Genomic DNA, 19,561 nt, shown 5'->3' on the forward strand with positions numbered 1-19,561 from the left:
TTAATTGAGAGACAGAAAGTCTGTGTAGCTCAGGTAAAAATCCTGGCTGAGCAGCATAGTGACAGACGATTTACCAGCACTGATCACAGAGCCACTGTTTATTACACTGTCACAACACAGGTACACAGATCCTGTCAGTATTACCCCGTGGATGTGTGCAAGATAGACAGGGACAAAGGGGAAAGAAGGAAGCAGAGACTGTTTTCCAGTGCTCAATCTGCGAGGTGCTGGATCTCAGCGTTAATAGTAGAGGGTGAATTGTGAACTGCAGAAGAGGCAATGGAAGTACAAGAGAATTATGAGAATACTAGATACAGTACTAGTGATACTATTAGTGATAGTATTAGATAATACTCATACTAGAGAATATGAGAATAACATTGATAAAACACACTTTCAATGTGTTATCAGGCCATTACTATCCATTTAAGTAGATAATTTAATAGTTTATGATTCCATAATCACAAGCTATTAGGCCTACTCTATTTTTGAAACATTTCCACTCTGTTACTGTTAGAACTTGGTGAGAATTAGATGAAGGTAAGATACGTCTTATGGTCAGCTTCTCCTTGGTGGTCTACCATCTCTTCTGTCCAGAGTGATGATTTCCTGACTTACCTGGACTGGGAGCCCTGTCTGTTTCTGTATGTTCTAGAACTGACTCGGTCTGCTGAGTGTGACAGGAAGGCCTGGTCTCTACACCACACCAGTCCCGATCAATGGTGGGCCTGGTCCCTGGTGCACCTCCTCAATCCACACTGAGAGCATGCACTAGCCTGGTCTCTGGAACAGACCCCCTGAAGATTGTGTGGTCCAAACAACCCAGTACCAGGCGTTCTTTCTGGTTGACTGTCTTGGCAGCATGCACCCTGTCTGTCCAGCGTAGGCCGACCAACTTGGCCCTGTCCTGATTTCTGCTCTGAATCATTGGCTGCAAAGTGGAGTTGATACTGCTGTGAGGCAGCCACCTTCCGCTGGACTTTATTGTCCTTGCTTTTAGGTCCATAACACCTCCTGGCCAGCCAGCAAAGCATGGGATGGGCGGAGCGGTGGCTCTGTGGCTAAGGATCTGCGCCTGTGGTTGGAAGGTTGCTGGTTCAAATTCTGCGGCTGGCAGAGGAATCCTACTCTGTTGGGCCCATGAGCAAGGCCCTTAACCCCAACTGGTCCAGGGGCACTGTATAACTGTAAATGGTTGACCCTACGTACTGACCCCAAGCTTCTCTCTGCCCATCTGTGTGCCTGTGTGCCTCATGGAGAGCAAGCGGGGGTATGTGAAAAGACAAATTCCTAATGCAAGAAATTGCGTATGCCTAATAAAGTGATCTTATCTATCTCTTATCATAACAAGGTCAAACCAGAGGGTAAAAAATCCAAAGCCAAGGTCAAAACAAAGGAACTCAGAGAACAAACAGTAACAATGTGACTCAAGAGACTGAGAGAAGAGCTCTGACAAATTCTGGACTTAAAAATTCACAGCAAATTAGTTGCACACTAGTGTTATTGATCCTGATTTAATCGTTTTGACAGTTTGAGCTAGAGTGTAACAGAGAAAGAGATAGACCCTCAAATAAAATGCATAATACTGTAGCGGCAATGCTTGTTAATAAGACAGAATTAAGCGTTGGTATGCTCCTAAAGGAGGCCCCATCTCACCCTCCATCTCTGTGGTGCAGCCACAGAGAAAGAATTCATGCAAGCTGATTTAAGATGTTTTTCTTTTGATAAGAAGCAAGCTCCCAGACGGGGATGCAATTAGCTAAGCCTGGCTATCATGATCAATGGTCATCCACTGGCGCCTATCAGTCTAGGAAGTGCCGAATGGACATCTGGACTGCATTCCTAAGTGTCAAGAGTAAGTGACTTATATCTCACCTTGACCAACCAATCAGGGACTGGTAATACCACGTGGGTCTCCAATGCCCGCCAAACTCTCAACCAATCAGCACACTTCTGGGTCTTGATCAAAAAGGGAGCGCAAGCTCAGTTCTGGGCTCTCCTTGGCCATTTTCGTGCATCCTCAGAGACAATCACGTGACAACTGCTGTTGTCTGCAAAAGGACTTGGACTTTGTTCTAAGCGCGAGGCCGAGGATCCCGTACGTACTCAGAATTCTACCAACGTGAATGCTCCGCTTGATCAACGGCAGCCTACAGTTGGACCCTCGTCGACAACCTGAATAGCTTATTCAGAAGCAGCGCTGGACCGGGAACGAACCAGCTTCTTCCCAGGCAAAAGAGTGACTTGTGAGGACTCGCGGTCACACTCTGTGCATAGAGACTTTCTACTAGCCAGCCGGACTGCTGGTAGATCCCCTCGGAGCAACGACTGCCCTGCGCGCCGCAGTCAGATTCCTCCGCCCGTCCTACTCCGAGCTGCACCTCGACTGGTTGGCCGGTAGCCAGAGGACGCCGACACAACGCCCATTGGACAACCGCTGGAACAGAGGCTGCAACAGAGCCTGTCAGCTGGTTTGGTGTTCGTGCCGGGAAATTCCAAATCCAAACACAGTGGATAAGTAAACCCCATGTTCTACATTGCGTCTCGAGAATTTAATTGTACCTCAACACAAGTTGTTATCAATTTAATTCATGAGTAATGTATTTACTTCCGAGTTTAGAGTAACAGTGGGTAATAACACTGATTAGCGATTTGGTAACCGAACGATATATATTGACATATATTCTCTGTTGTGTATCTCTTTGTGTTTGCATCTCTTCGAGATTATATACCTTGTATTGATAACCCTCACAGTAAGGTCTGCCGCTCGTATCCAGGCAGACTAGTATATGTTTGGTGCACAGTTTATATTAATAAATGTATCTCGTGTATTGAACCCGTTTGTGTGCGTTGTTAGTTGTTCTGATGATTGATTTTCTAAAAGCCCCAACGAACAACCTCGTGGTTACTGCTACAATTGATAATTGTCTCAGTAAACCCATCAAACCACTACAATACTTTTATGCCAAAGTAGCAAAATCTTAACTCACATTCTTTCTGCTGAATATAAAATCTTAGAAAATACAGGTTTTCATTGATTACAGCTCCGCATTTAACACAATAGTTCCTTCCAGACTAGTCGGGAAGCTTTATGATCTGGGCATCAATACCTCTCTGTGCAGGTGGATTATTATTGTTTATTATTACTATTGTCTATGATAGATAGATACTTTATTGATCCCGTGAGGGAAATTGCAGTGCAACAGCAGCTTAACACACACAACACAGCCACAGTGTAACGAATTATATAATAATAGTACAATACATACAATACAATACAAGAGTTACTCACAGTCCGGACGCACAAGAACAAACTAGAACAGAACAGTACACAGAAAATCGTATCACACTCATATCACACATCTGAATATAAATATAGATGTAACTATAGATATAAATATAAATGTATTGCACAGGTCCCTGGCATATATTGCACAAAAAGTGGTTGTAAACGGGAAAAAGAAAAAGAAAAAGAAAGAGGGAGAGAGAAAAAGAAAGAGTAAGCGAAAAAGAAAGAGAACAGATGTAGCAAGACAACAGACTGTGAGAGTAGATGGAAAACTTTCTTCTACGCTGACCATCAATATAGGTGCCCCTCAGGGCTGTGTGCTTAGCCCCCCTGTTGTTCTCCTTGTTTACCCACGACTGTGTGGCCAGACACAGCTACATCTACAAATATGCTGATGACACTACCATCATTGGCTGAATCCCTGCTAATGATGAGACAGCCTACAGGGATGAGGTCAGGAACCTGGTGGAGTGGAGCCTTGACAATGACCTCTCCCTCAATGTTAGCAAAACCAAAGAGCTGACTATTGATTTTAGAAAGCATGGTGGGGACCACACCCCTGTTCACATCACTGGGGTGGCTGTTGAGATGGTTAGCAGCTTCAAGTTCCTGGGTACCTTCATCGCTAACGACCTAACATGGTCCAAACATGTAACTGGAGCTACAAAGAAGGCACTGCAGCACCTTTACTTCCTCAGACAATTGAAAACATTTGGACTGTCTTCAACCGTCCTTACCACATTTTACAGGTGCGCTATTGAGAGTGTGCTCACATGTGGTATTACAGAGTGGTTTGGCAGCAGCCCATTTTCTGACCGGAAGGCATTACAGGGGGTCGTCAGGTCAGCCCAGTCCATCACTGGAGTACAGCTCCCCTCTATTTCAGACATTTTTACTATTTGCTGCCCTAGGAAGGCTGGAAGTATCGTTAAGGACACCAGTCATCCTGGATCTTCACTTTTCTCCTCCTTTCCCTCTGGTCAGCGTTATAGGAGCATAAAGGCACAAACGTCTACACTCAGAGACAGCTTCTTCCCTCAAACTGTCAGTTTACTGAACTCTACCTCTTTCAGTGGCTCACACTGATGTTTTTTTTTCTTTAAGATGCATGTTATTTAACTTGTTGTTGTTGCTGCCGCTGTTCTGTGTTTTTGTTTTTGGTGTTTTGGTGTTTCCTTGACGTCTTTGTATAGGAGCATACATGCATACAGTACATGCAAAGCATTTAATTGCACTTGTGCATATGACAATAAACTCTACTCTACTCTCTCTCTTCTTTTGTGATGCATGTTAAAAAGAGAATGTTGTGTGTCTCACCATAACAACAAAAAACAATAAAATAGAAATCACCAGTTCACTTACCTTAATGTTTCTAATTTAGATTTGGAATCCCTCAGAGCTGCAGACAACAGTTTAATTCCTGAATCGCCCAGGTTGTTCTCACTCAGATCCAGCTCTTTCAGAGTGGAGTACTGAGACTGAAGAGCAGAGACCAGATCTTCACAGCATCGCTTTGTCAGTCCACATTTCACCATCCTGTAGACAAAACGACAGAAGCACACACAACTAACCAATAATATACAACATCATGTCTGCACCTGTCTTTGAATGCCCAAGGATGAGGATGATAATATCTGCTTAAAATGTTGGGATCCAGAAGGAAGAAGTAAGATAAGAAGAAATTGTCAGTAAGTGTTAAAATGTCTATTTCAGGAGTTTATATAGCAAAAGCAGAATGTAAGTTGTCCCTGTGTGCAGGTGACCTATTGTATACAAGTAATATATCCAGATAGATCTCCATCAGTACTTTTCCAGATTTTAAATCAATATACTGTAGTGCCTCTTCAAGGTATAAGGTGATTTTGATAAGATTGATGTAAGTCCCGCGAATAAAATGGCAGGGAGAACTGTACATTATTTAATAAAGCAATAAAAGTGAATAAATAAGTTTAATAAATAACATTTTAATTGAATAAATTTAAATAAAATGAATATATTATAGTAATTCATAGCTGTGTCAATAGTTTTTAAAAAACTGAAGAAGTAATCGGTTTCTTATTGTGTCCATTGTAAACAGTTGATTTAAAGAACATTTAAGCTGTCATCTTTTTTTTTTAAATCTTAGAATGAGCATTTTTCTGCATTAAAGAGTACTTTCAAACATGGAAAAGTACCAGGAAATTGAATTACATTTTGTTACAATCACCACTGTACATTGTATTAAGTTGACTTACTGAAAGCAGTTAATAAAAACAAATCTCCATATCAAAATGTAAAAACTATCATTTCACACACACATACTTCAGTTATATTTAAAAATGTTTCATATGTTAAACAACATATGAAGATAATGTCTTCCACATTGTATTTGCATACGCTCACCCTTCCATTTTCTAACCACTTTATCCAGTACAGGGTCATGGGAGAGCCAGAGCCTAATCCAGCAAGCAATGGGCACAAGGTGAGGTACACTCCTGATGGGACACCAGTCCATCACAGGGACACACACTCACACCAGGGCAAATTTACCTAGAAGCCACCAGTATATCTTTTTGGACTGTGGGAGGAAATCGGAGCTCCCAGTAGAACAAAGATGCTGTTTGAAGAAGTTCTCCCAGGGCTCATGTATTAACAATATAATGAGAAGTTCATTAAATTATGATGAACACACGCTAAACTAATGAAAACCTAAATTTTACCTAACTTTTAACATTTTTCAAAAATGTTCATGATATATATCCTAATAACAACTCAAGGGAGCTAACATGATCCCCAATGTTGGGAGGTACATTGTTTCTGAGACAATGTGCCCTGTTGAGCGTGTTTGTGTCTGGATTAAATATTGTAAGTGATGGTTTCATTCATTTTCATTCTTTTCCTGATCTTAGAAAAAAAATCCCTTTAGTCATTACGGATGCTGTGCCTGAAGTCTTTATTTCTCTCTCCTCCCTCTTCATTTTGTTATATTTCTTCCGACTTCACTTTTTTCTTTATGTCAGTCGAAAAATAAAATAAGACAATCCCTAGTCTAGTCCCAAGTACCATTATATGAGACGTTTTTAATTAATTTTAATTTGCTTTAATTCACCAGTCATAAATGTTTATTTTATATGCGTCTTTAAAAGTGGCATCCCAAAATGATTTGCTGTAAGAAAATAAAGAAGAAAAGCAGATAATGAGATATGTGATTCAGATGTCAGGAAGTTGCCCAGTGGATTTTGTACGAATTGAAGTTCCTAAGATATAAGCAATGCCTGTGTGCTATCTGTCTGTTCCAATACCCTAGCGGGCACAGTGAACTAGTGGCTACTGCCTGCTAAGGGGAAATATTAATATGTACACATAATATATATATATATTAAAATAATTGAATATAGATGAAGGCAGTCTGCAAGAGTGGCTGGATATCTATGGATATTACTTTAGGGAAATTCTTTAACTCGACAACTTTCCTTGCTCATTTTGATACTACTTTGCTCACGTAGTCATTCATTTACCACCAGTTACACAGTTTTTTTTCCAATCATTTGTACCTAATCCTGCTCTTCAAGTTTAAACTGTATAAATCTGTAAATGTATATTCATACTTTAGAACATGATGGTCAGGTAAATTATAACTTATACTCTAGTTTGTCATACTCCTCCTCCACTTTTCACATTTCTCACTCTGCAGAGTTTGTCGTCCACAAAGGAGGAAAGAAGGTGAAGGAGACTGATCACAGATTATCAAACATAGGTGTTACTTTTTGTTGTTTATTCTCTTTTTAATTCTTCTTAATTATTCTAGATTTTTATTATACAAATATATTATACAGATGCAGCCATTCAAAATGCGCGGGCGATACCGCATTATTTTCCGGTATGCTGTACGCAGTCTACCGCAAGTTACCGGTAAATACCGCAAGTTACCGGTAAATACCGCTAGCAAAATAGTATCCGGAATTTCCGCAAGGTGGAGCTAATAAAGCTCAACCTCTCATGTTTGAGCTGTAGCCATCAAAGTCTTTAACGAAGATATTAATAATAGTATTAATAATAAATGACCTTGGACAAGCTGTAAACTCAAAGTATTGCCCTGGTCCACATTCTTTTTTTCATTGACCGCCTTTGTAAAAGTAACACCACAGCATTTCGCAATCACGCATTTTTTTCCAATCATGCAAAGTACAGTAATTTTTGAGAATCGATTCACCATGCCTTACACATGCTCATAAAAGAGATTGATTTAGGAACATAAACATATTACCGTATGCAAACTGTACTGTATACAGTATGTATATGTATATTTAATGTCTTAACTGTGCCCGTTTAAGTATTGACTATTCATATCTAATTTTACCACTGAAGGGAAATCTTAGTAGCTGAGCATAAAAAGAATAGGAGCATACTGCAACGCGTGTGAAGGCCATAAACGATATTAATTTTGGAACATAAACATACAGTATATGGCTGGTCTCGGTACTTTAAAGAAAACATACACGAAACATGGTTTCATTATGACCAGAATCTGTCTTGAGATATTTTTAACTTGATTTACAGTATTTGAGAGGTATGTCTTAACACCGATACTACAGTGCTTAAGTACTGCTCACGTATATGTTTCTAGGTTTATATTATGCATTTCATACGGTCAAATTACTTTTGAGCAACTAATAAGAAGCGCGAAACGGTATGCGTTTTAGTTTCGTTTCGTGCTGGGACTGTGCTGTTAGTTTCCTGACTCCCATGTCACATGGTCTGTGATTGAAACCTGTAATACCGGTTTAATTCGTCACAGCCAGCACTCCGGTTGTAAAGTAGAAGCAGGCGAGATTTCCAGCGAAAAACACCTCCCCCTTCTTCAGGTGTGAGGGTCTTCTGCTCAGAATGAAACGCTAAAATGTAATGTGAATGGGTTCAATTGTGATTTGGGCTTGATTAAGGTCGCTGCCTTTCATCTAAAACCCTACTTGAATCCTTCTAAACTAAAAATCAGTGTTTGTGAGTTCTAAATAAAGAGGTATCCAGGTAACAGTGAAACGGGCGGACAGTCTGGGGAGATCGCCCGTTTTCCATGTAAATAGTTCCCTGGTTCCGCACCCCTTGGTGTTTCTCTCGCTCTCTCTCGGGTCACCTGATCATTAGCTCGAAAGATTTGAGTGCTTTGTGTATATTCTAATGGTAGTGGGGGCAGGGTGTGTGGGAACAGGTTTGGTTGAAATTGCATTGGAGATCTATGTTCTTCACACCTGAAACATTTTCTCTGAAAGCATTTTCTTCGCAGTTTAACCGATCTTGTTACAGCATGTTACAGTTTACTATTATTAACCATATTAATTTTAAGTGCTTAATGTAAAATCTTGTAAAAATATATTTTCATTGTTCAAATATACATTAAGTCTGACTATCATATAATAAGTTAAATACAAAACTAAAGAAAAAATAGGGTTAAATATAATTCAAAATATTTTGCTAACAATGTTAACTGTTAATGAATAATAAAATGTATTAGCTAAGGAGTAGGATGGCACAATTGTTAGTATGTTTTTTGTTTTGTTTCTTTTTCATAAATACAACAGTAGTACCTGATGTCTCAGTGGCTTTCAAAATTAAATTATGCATGCAAACCTGTGAACTAGAAAGATAACTAAGATATCCATCCATTTATAATGGTGGCAAAGTGGTTAGCATTGCTATCTTGCAGCACTGGGGTCCTAGGTTCAATTCCTGCCATCCTGTGGGGTTTACATGTTCTCTCTGGGTTACATGGTAATTTCTTTAAATCACAAATATCATGTGTAAATACTGGCCATGTAATACTCTGCATTGTGGAATAATAGTTTATTTTAAAGGGAACTAGAGAAACTAAGAACTAGAGAAATCTAGTTTTTTTCTAGAATTAATAAATGCACATCCTGTTCACTGGGGAAATTAAATCCACACTGAGCAATCTTCAATATGTTCAGAATATGACAGCAAGAATCCTATCAGGGATGCATTACACCTGTTTTCAAGTCCTTGCACTGGTTACCTATCAGATTTCGAGTCAACTTCAAAATCCTTATCCTCCTTATATACTGTCCTACAACTGTTATTATTGATCTCCGAATTATTGTACTTTACATGACTTCATTCAGCCTTTCCTGAACGTCTATGACAGGCAGAGAGAGTGCTGTTTCTGGTGTGATCTTTTACAGCTGACATTTCACTGTTTTAAACGAACAAGAAATTAGATTGCTCATAAATCACTTATTCTATATAAACACAGCGTAATTGCCCTCCGAAAATCTTCTTTTTCTTGTTCGTTTTAGAGACCTTGATCGAAACTGATTTTAGATGTCAGAAAGGATTTATTTTCTCTGTATTTCCTACATTGCTTTGTCGAGATTTTAACTTTATATCTAGCTTTATATCTAGGCTCAGATTTCAACTATAAATCGTACAGTAATTAATAGCAGTAAATACTGATGTTTATACATAAAAAAGTCATGCCTTGGAGTATAGACCCCCAAAGGAATGCCATAGACTCAAACTGCAAAATAAACACATACAGAAAGAAAGTATTTGTATTGTAATTGCAAATCCTGGTACTGTATGAGTGATTGGTATGACTTTCCTCATTACAAATCTCTTATTAGAATTTAAATTTCTCTGTAACTCCAGGTCAGAACAGAGAAAATGTAACTGCCTTAAGGAGTTTTCGATTATGAAAAATAGAAGGATAAGCATGATACGTATGTCTTCTGTCATTTTCTAAGTCATGTTACTGAGCACCAAATCTTATTGAGAATATGAATCCATTTAAGGTTTATACCATTAAAGTAACGGTTTATTCCATGCTGAAAATGTTTGTACCAGACTTTTTTGAGGCCTGTTTAATTGTGTCTGAAGTCTGATGTTGTAAATTTTATTGTTAAAAAGATCCATAAAAATGTCACTACTAAAGTTAGCTGGTACTGTTGGTACTGTAAGTGGCAAGTAGAGCTCATATTTTAGATTTTGTGTAGTTGCTAGCGTTGAACTGTGTGTTGGATGCACATGAATTGAAGGAATGGGCAAACATAGCTGATGCGGATCCACAGAGCCAGCATATTAAGATGTTTATAATTAGAGGCAATTTGTTTAAATAACTAGGTATGGATACTGATGTGCAAGAGAGGTGGAAAGGCTGTTTCCTTAAGCCAGCAGTATAAAATGTTTTATTCTCAGTGAGATGCTGCCATTTCATAGTGGGTTTCTAACACTGTGTATAGTTCCATCCACACAGTGCCTTTACTTCCATCCATTTCTAATCTCTTTATCCAGTACAGAGGATTTGGAGCCTATCCCAGTAAGCGACGGACACAAGGCAGAATACACCCTGGACATAGCGCCAGTCCATCACAGGACAGACAGACACAAACACACACACACCAAGGCCAGTTTAAATCTAACCTCAGAACCTTTCTTTTCAGAAGACTTAGTGTCTGTATCTGCTTCATTTTCTAATTTTGGTAGCACCTCTAACTGCTTGTCTTTCTTATATGCATTTACTTTGTAATCTGTGGTCCTTTTATCTGTTTTTACATCTACTGTATTGCTTTGAGATGCCACCTTTAATGGTGATATATCAAATAAAGTTTTTTATTATTGTTATAGGGAAACATGATCAGATTGTCCCTGGTTCAGAAAAAAAGATCTAAAGTATACTAGTTTGTCACTCTTCTAATTCCCTTTGCTAAATGACTTTTCATACTAATCTGATCAATCTAACTGCCAGTTTTCTGTGCTTTCTCTATCCTGCTAGATTTGCAATTATTCTGAAAATTTTCATCTTGAAATAACTCATTTCTAAATACCTTTTTCACTGTTAACATCTTGCAGCAACTCTGCGACAAAATATACACTCTGACAGTTCATCCTGCTACCAACATTAAATAGAACAAATCTTAAGATTTCTATATTTATGTCTTTATTTAGTGGTTTCATTAGTGACAAAGGCTAAACTTTCTTGGAAAAATGTCTTTTATGTGTTGTGGAAAAAACTGACTTGCTTTAACAAAATATGTTTACAAATCCTTTCACCTGGCATTTTCGTAGTTAGAAATTATGGAATGCTCTGTTAAAAGCAAGGGAGTTTTTATGTCCGTTGCAGTTCTTTTGCAACATGAATATAATTATATCGTTATTAATTTCTTGAGATACGCGATTCCATATTATATTCCCTTTTAATCAAATTCTAAAAGTATGCTTGTTGACTCCGGTATCGTGTTAGTTAAAGACTTCGATGCTTAAAATGTTTAGGGAGAAATGGAATACTGGTGTGTATTTTTTTCTTTAAAGTACCAAGACCAGCCATATACTGTATGTTTATGTTCCAAAATTAATATCGTTTATGGCCTTCACACGCGTTGCAGTATGCTCCTATTCTTTTTATGCTCAGGCACTAAGTGAAAGGAGATGCTTCATATTGCTTGACTAATTTTAAAAACTAAGTTAGAAATGCAGACGCTCCCTCGGTGCGCTGCTCTGGTGCGCCGGCTCTTACACAGTGCCTGTCTGCCGTAAGCGTTACAATATACATACCCAACACTGCTTGTACCCATCTGTCATGCAAATAAAACACCTTGAATTGAATTGAATTGAGGGGAGAAGGGGGGGATACTAAAGCCAATACTGGCTCAATGGGCTTTGACGTGCTAATGCGTTGGTTTAACAGTCCGGGTGTGGCAGGCTTCCAATGTCAACTCGACTCGATTGGAAGACAATGAACGTATTTTAGCCCTAAATGAATTAATAGCAAACATGGTTTACATAAAATACATTTTTCCAAGAAAGTTTATAATAATACGATCTATAGTTGAAATCTGAGCCTACTTTAAAAATAAAGGAAAAGCATTTTCAGAGAGCAATCACGCTGTGTTTATGTAGAAAAAGCGATTAGGTTTATGAGCAATCTAATTACCTAATCGCTTAAAACGCTATATAAAATAAAGTTTATTTAGAGATGAATGATCAATGTGGTAGTTTAAATAATGTGAGTCAGGAAACTAACACAGCGCCACCGGATTTAATAACGCAATAAAAACGCTATAAAATAATGTGACACAGTACAGCACAGTACAATAATACTGACCATGACTTTAGAAGCATAAATTACCTTACACTCAATTTAAACACAAGCTGTCTTTCTGTATGAACCTCTAAGCTGGTTCATACAGAAAATGTAGAAATGCATTAGCCTGATTATGATTAAAAACACATAATTAAACACGCGTTTGCGATTTAAATCAGAACACGATTTAAATCAATATAAATGTTTATATTGTAACGCATACTGTCCAGCCTCCATTTCTCTATAAAAATTTACTGTTGCACACACACACACAGTAGAAGCAGGAACCGCTGTCAGAAGGGAAGATATGTTCAAAATATCGCAAATATCGATCATGTTGCGATATTTTGAAATATAAAAGTCAACTGATTGTCCATAATATCGCTTACCTATTTTTTCGAAGAAATGTTTGTTAAAAGAAAAGTTCAGCACCAGCTGGATTCGAACACACAACCTGCCAGTTGGTAGTCACGCACCTAGACCAGTAGGCTACAAGAGAGCTCGCATGATCAGGCAGGCGAAACAGCCCTACACAGCCCTGCCGCAGTACACGGATATAATCATACCGTTATTAAATTCTTTAGATACGCGATTCCATATTATATTCCCTTTTAATCAAATTCTAAAAGTATGCTTGTTGACTCCGGTATCACGTTAGTTAAAGACTTCGAAGCTTACAATGTTTAGGGAGAAATGGAATACCGGTGTGTATTTTTTTCTTTAAAGTACCAAGACCAGCTATATACTGTATGTTTACGTTCCAAAATTAATATCGTTTATGGCCTTCACACACGTTACAGTATGCTCCTATTCTTTTTATGCTCAGCTACTAAGATTTCCCTTCAGTGGTAAAATTCAATATCTACAACGGGCACAGTAAAGACGTTTACAGTAAGTCTTTCTACGACAGACCAACGGACCACGAGTGCCCCTGTCGGTCAACCAATCACGCACCGCGGTATCCCGTGTCATCATACCTGCGGTATCTGTACCGCTGTGTCTGTACCGCGCACTTTGAATGGCTGCATCTGTATGTAGCAAGTTTAATTATTAGTTTTTAAAAGAAAATACACTGTACACAATATACTGCATAGACAAACTTCAATTGCAATTTTAGCTTAAGGGTTGTTGTAAACCAATAGATCAGTTTTTTTACTCCCACCATTGACAGTATTCATGTTTGCTAACTCATTCATGTCATTAATTTATTCATATTATGTTAATATTATTTAATATTATATAACATACTGTGATATATAAAATAATAATAAAAATATCAAAATAGCATACATATATTTTATAATTAGAGAAAAAAATGTCATTGTTAAAAATAAAACTTGTTAATTGTCCAGAAAGCAAGCATGTGACCTGCTACTGTAAGTGGTAGGCAAACATTTTATCCCTGTACATTTCAAACTATGAGCGTTTCATTTTCTAGTACAACAATAACAACGGCAAAATGTAGTTAAAATGAACATGTGAAAGCATTTCCAAAACAACCACAAGTAAATGAGTTAAAGAATTGGATGCCGATGTTCACTAAGAAAGTGGAATACACTACCACTTTCAGTTACAGTATATAAATACTGTATAGTTATATCGATAAATTAATATTGTTCATAATGTTCAGACACTTATTTTTATTTTACTCAGATTTCCCTTTAATTACATGTTTTCATATTAATATTCCCTTTAAAGTGGGTTTAAAAATGAATATTTTCACATTTCACATTATCTAATGTACCACAAGTGGCACCTACAATATTTATTGTCTGTAGCCATTGGATCACATAGAATTACTCAGCCCTAGGTTATTGCTGCAATGAGTTCTAATGCGTATTCTGAATGGCTGTGGTATGAAAATAAGTTGTGGAAGGAATTTCTTGAGGAAATAAAAATAGATTTCCTCATTATATCAAAACTGAAAACTTTTTATTCAGGAACAAACAATGGATAAACTGCCTTCAGAGGCAGAAATGTCTTTATTTCTTAATAATTATTATATAATAATTATTAAACATTTATATAATAATACTTATTGTATTTATTAATTCTATTCTAATAACTATAATAGTATTTAGCATCCATTACGCAAATCAGTAGAAAGTGGTTATAGCCAGACCTAGTGTTAAACCTGCTACCTAAAGTTAGACCTAGTGTTCAAATGTGGTATGATCAAGACTATGAATGAAATTTACCCACAGAATTAGAAATCAGCAATGTGTTTTTAAAAAAAGATGGTCAAAATGTGAAGGACTACATTTTGAGTCTCTTGATAGTGGGACAGTAACAAAGATGCCACAGACAAGAAAAATGATCAACTAGTTTCTTGACTTTCTATATGCCTCCCTTCTTTTTTTGTTTTGTATTTTTGTTTCCTTTTTTGACGTGCAGTATGTGAAAAGGGGAATATTGTATGTCTTAACATAACTATAGAAACAATAAAAAAAAGAAATCACCAGTCTTAACTTACCTTAGTGTTGTTAATTTACAGTTGGGATGCATCAGAGCCACAAAGAACAGTTTTACTGCTGAATCCCCGAGTTTATTGACACTCAGATCCAGCTCTCTTAGATTGGAGTGTTGAGACTGTAGAACAGAGACCAGATCTTCACAACATCTCTCTGTTAGTCTAAAGCTCCCCATCCTGCAGGCAAAAAGGAGCACAGCTGAACATCTGCACAGTTCATGCACATCTTCCTTTCCAAGTCTTGACTACAGCACCCAACTAGGAAATAATACATGTCACGTCTATACCCATCTTAGAGTCCACGGGTGAAATGAGAATGATGATAAAATTTTAGGATCCAAAAGGGGGAAACAGAGACACACGTGATGGGAAAAGGGAAACAAAAAGAGACTTTGACTCATAGACTCACGTCTCATTGTGAAAACAACAGACCTCTTCAAACAAAATTGTTTATTATTTTAGATTATTATTATTTATTTCCACAATTTTACTACAGGAATTCTAGCTAGATCTTGTTCTTCACCAACCCTTCAATCTCTCACCCCCTCTACAAACCTAAAAATAGGGCCGACAAGGCAACCCTGTCTTGTGCCAATGAATAGATAAACGTACTGTAATTGCAGGACAAATGATTAATTCAGACCAAGGCATTAAGAGAGCTATAAAGCACTCTAATACAAGAGATAAAGTCTGGACCAAACTCAAATTCTCCAGAGTCCCAGATTAAACAAATAAATAATGTCACTCCACCTGGTCAAGTGCTTTCTCTGAATCAGATTATGAATAACCTGGACATCATCCCATGGACATGGACTTGGACACAAAAGCCTCAGATTAAAATAAAGACCTTAAGGAATCCTGTTTGGTATGGCAAAATAACTGAGTGGACCTCAACCTCAACCTCAACTTTCACACCAGTACTTTGGTCAATACCTTACCATCACAACAGAGAGAAGATAAGAACTGCAGTCTAAAAGATCTTTGTCTTTTTTTTTTGTTTGGAAAAGAAGAGTACAAATTTGCTCTTCTCAGTTATACAAAAACTAGAGCTAAAACTACAGGAGCAGTTTGTCCATGACAACAATAAACTGTGTCTTTGGCTGTGTGTTACAGGACGAGAAGATGCTGGCCCTGCAAGTTTACAGACAACTGAGTGGATTTAGGTTTGTGACTCACGGCCACAATAGAGTTTGAATGTCAGCATAAAAAAGGCAATACAGCTGCCATTGTAGCTGCAGCTATATCATCCAAAGAAAACAGAAGCTGCAGTTTGGGTAGTCTCCTTCTGCTGGAGCTTCTGAGGTTCTAGCTTTAGGTTCAGACATTCTGTTAAATACAGTAGAGTCAATAATAATACAAGAATTGTTCAAATAATTCTGGGTTTTAATAGTAAAAAATGAAAGTGTGCTAGAGCAGAGGACGAACATGTCTACTCCATTGAGCAGCTAACGAGACGTCCCCTCACAGGGACAGTTTGACTCATCATCCTATCTTGATGTACAATGTGTGAAGTAAATGTGAGGTACTTACCAAAGAATTGTCGTTATCTTTGCCACAGGTATACACACTCCTCTGATGTGGCGTATTTACTCATGTCAAAAACATCAATCTGTTTCTCAGATAGCAGAGAGAAATAGGCGAGTGCTGAACACTGGGAAGGTGAAAGGCTTTGTCCTGAATGCTTTACTGCATCCAGAGTCACATTGAACTCATCCAGTAAAAACTGGTCCTTCAGTTCACTCAGGCAGTGGAAAAGGTTCATGCGTCTTTCAGGAGAGGAAGTTTTTTTAATTAGTTTCTTGATATGTTCTGCTGTTTTCTGGATATCACTGGGGTAATCTTGTGAGTGTGACAGAAATCCCTTCAAAAGCTTCTGGTTGTTCTCCATTTCAATTCCCAGAAGGAATCGGACAAAAAAGTCAAGGTGGCCATTACTGCTCTGGATGGCTCTTTCCAGAGCATTTTTATTCAAAGTGAGCTTCGGTTTTCTTTTTAAAGTGGAATCCTTATATTTTTTCTTTAGTGGGTTAAAATAGTTGTTGTGATAAGATCCAAAAACATACAGAGCTGCAAAATATTCCTGGACTGTCAGGTGTAAAAAGCTGTACACCTTTTCCTCAAATAAGACGGAATCTTGTTTGAATATATCCTTGCATACCCCTGAGTAAAGAGAAGAGTTGTTGATATTGATGCCATATTCTCTCAGATCTTTTTCATAGAACACAGTGATGTTTTTCTCCAGATTTTCAAACGCCAGGTTTCCCAGCTTCAGAATTGCTTCTTGATTTGATTTGAGGATATTTTCTTTCTTCTCTTTCCCTTCCTTGCTGTCAGTAACACAAGTAGAAAGTTTGTATAGAGATCTGTCAATGTCTTTGGACTCTCTTCACTGTTCTCTTCCAATGTGTGCTCCAGAACACTAACTACAATCTAGCACAAAACAGGAATATAGCACAACATGTAAAGACTCCTCAGTGTCTTTACATGTGAAATAATTCTGTTTGCTAGAGTTCTGTTCTTACAATTCTTTCTGATATACTCTTCCTTCTGCTGGTCATCAAACCTTTGGACCTCTGTCACCCTGCTGATGAGCTCTGGAGGGATCAAACCTGCTGCAGCCGGCCTGGAAGTAATCCAGATGGAGGTGTTAATGGGAAAGTTTCCCTTGATGAGGTTTGTTAACAACATATCCAACGATTTTCAGATCAGACCAGATCTGGTTTGTTTCAAAGTTAAAAGGATGTCTGCTTTCATCCACACCATCAAAAATGAAAAGGATTTTGCAGCAATCCAAAATCTTATCAAGGGATTTTATTTCTGGACAGAAACATTGAATTAGTTCCTGTAAACTCATTTCTGCTTGGATCAAGTTAATTTCACGGAATGGAAGAAAAAATATAAAGTCAAAGTCCTGGTTGTCTTTTCCAGTAGCCCAGTCAGGGATAAATGTCTGCACAGAGAATGTTTTCCCGATGCCAGCGACTCCCATCATTCAATTCAATTCAACTTTATTGTCATTAAACTTACATAGGTGCATAGTATAATGAAAAGTGTTTCTCATTAGTCACTCAGGTACATTATATAAATAGGACAGAAGATAAGACAATAGACAGTAACATAATAGCAATAACAGTAACATGTAATAACATAACATAAATAACATGTAATCAAGTAATCAAAACTGTGCCAAATTCCGCAGAGAAAATATAACAGGACAAAAACAGTGCAAGGTAATTCTTGGAACAGTGCAAAAATAGAATGGTTAAAAATAGTATGGTTAATTAATAAATATTAAATATTATTACGACCGGTACAGTTTTACTGGGCTATCGAGGAGACAGTACAATTTCGGCTTACATGTGTGTGCAGTGGTGTGGGAGTACAGTCATTGTGGGTACAGGAAGACATTAGGAGAGATCATAATATGGTAGAAGGAAGTGGGGGCATCACCAACTTGACAGCTCTGGGGAAGAAGCTATTTTGGGGTCTAGTTGTGTGCGACTGGAGTGACCGGAACCTTCTGCCAGATGGTAGGGGAACAAACAAGTTATGACTGGGGTGAGTGGGGTCAGACATAATTTTGGTGGCTTTTTTCAGACTCCTGGTGTTGTATATTTCCTGGATGGATGGTAAGGCACTGCCGATGATGTGTTGGGCAGTTTTGACCACCCGCTGCAGTGCCTTACGGTCGGATGCGGTGCAGTTGCCGTACCAGACTGTGATGCAGCTGGTCAGTATGCTCTCCACCGTATATCTGTAGAAGTTGGTGAGGATCTGTGGATGTAGGTGTATTTTCTTCAGCCTTCTCAGGAAGTACAGCCGCTGTTGTGCCTTCTTGATGAGACTGGAGGTGTTCAGTGTCCATGTAAGGTCCTCAGAGATGTGAACACCTAGGAATTTGAAGTTATTCACCATCTCCACCGCAGACCCTTCTATGTAGATGGGGGAGTGAACTTTTCCTTGTCTTCTGAAGTCAACAATCAGCTCTTTGGCTTTGCTGATGTTGAGACATAGGTTGTTGGTTCGGCACCAGTCTGCAAGTTGTTTTATCTCCTCCCTGTAGGCAGTCTCATCATTGTCAGTGATCAGGCCCAAGACTGTGGTATTGTCAGCATACTTGATGATGGTGTTTGTGCTGAACTTGGCAGTACAGTCGTGGGTGAACAGGGAGTAAAGCAGTGGGCTGAGCACACAGCCTTGAGGGGCACCGGTGTTAAGGGTGAGTGTGTTGGAGGTGAGGTTGCCAATCCTGACAGTCTGGAGTCTGCTGGTGAGGAAGTCTAGGATCCAGCTGCAGAGGGTTGTATCTAAACCTAGAGCCCTGAGTTTGGTAGAAAGTTTTATGGCTATGATGGTGTTAAATGCTGAGCTAAAGTCAATGAACAGCATTCTTGTATAGGTGTTCCTTTTATCCAGGTGGGTTAGTGTGGTATGTAAAGCTATAGAGATTGCATCCTCTGTGGAGCGGTTTGTGCGATAGGCAAACTGGAGAGGATCTAGTGTTTTTGGAATGCTGGCTTTAATGTGTAGAATAAGTAGTTTTCCAAAGCACTTCATTATGATGGGGGTGAATGCAATAGGGCTGTAGTTGTTCAAGCATGTGGGGGCTGATTTTTTCGGTACTGGCACGATGGTGGTCATCTTGAAGCAGCTAGGTACAGTGGCCTGGGCCAAAGACAGGTTGAAGATGTCGGTACAGACATCAGCTATCTGCCAGGCACATGTTCTG

The 19,561-nt window shown here is 38.5% G+C and overlaps 1 protein-coding gene across 1 annotated transcript; it reads right to left on the reverse strand.

Annotated features, from left to right (window-relative positions):
- Positions 1 to 14,962: 14,962 nt before the first annotated feature.
- Positions 14,963 to 17,520, reverse strand: LOC148815801 (NLR family CARD domain-containing protein 3-like). The gene is made up of 3 exons (XM_088904692.1): positions 17,372 to 17,520; positions 16,363 to 17,216; positions 14,963 to 15,009 (listed from the first exon to the last, which is right to left on the reverse strand). Exons 1-2 carry the CDS (start codon positions 17,518 to 17,520, stop codon positions 16,376 to 16,378), a joined length of 990 nt encoding a protein of 329 aa, XP_088760818.1. The 3' UTR covers positions 14,963 to 15,009; positions 16,363 to 16,375.
- Between the last annotated feature and the right edge of the window lie 2,041 nt (positions 17,521 to 19,561).

The sequence above is a fragment of the Atractosteus spatula genome, chromosome 24, assembly GCF_055471065.1.
Source record: "Atractosteus spatula isolate fAtrSpa1 chromosome 24, fAtrSpa1.hap1, whole genome shotgun sequence".
NCBI classification, from domain to species: domain Eukaryota; kingdom Metazoa; phylum Chordata; class Actinopteri; order Semionotiformes; family Lepisosteidae; genus Atractosteus; species Atractosteus spatula.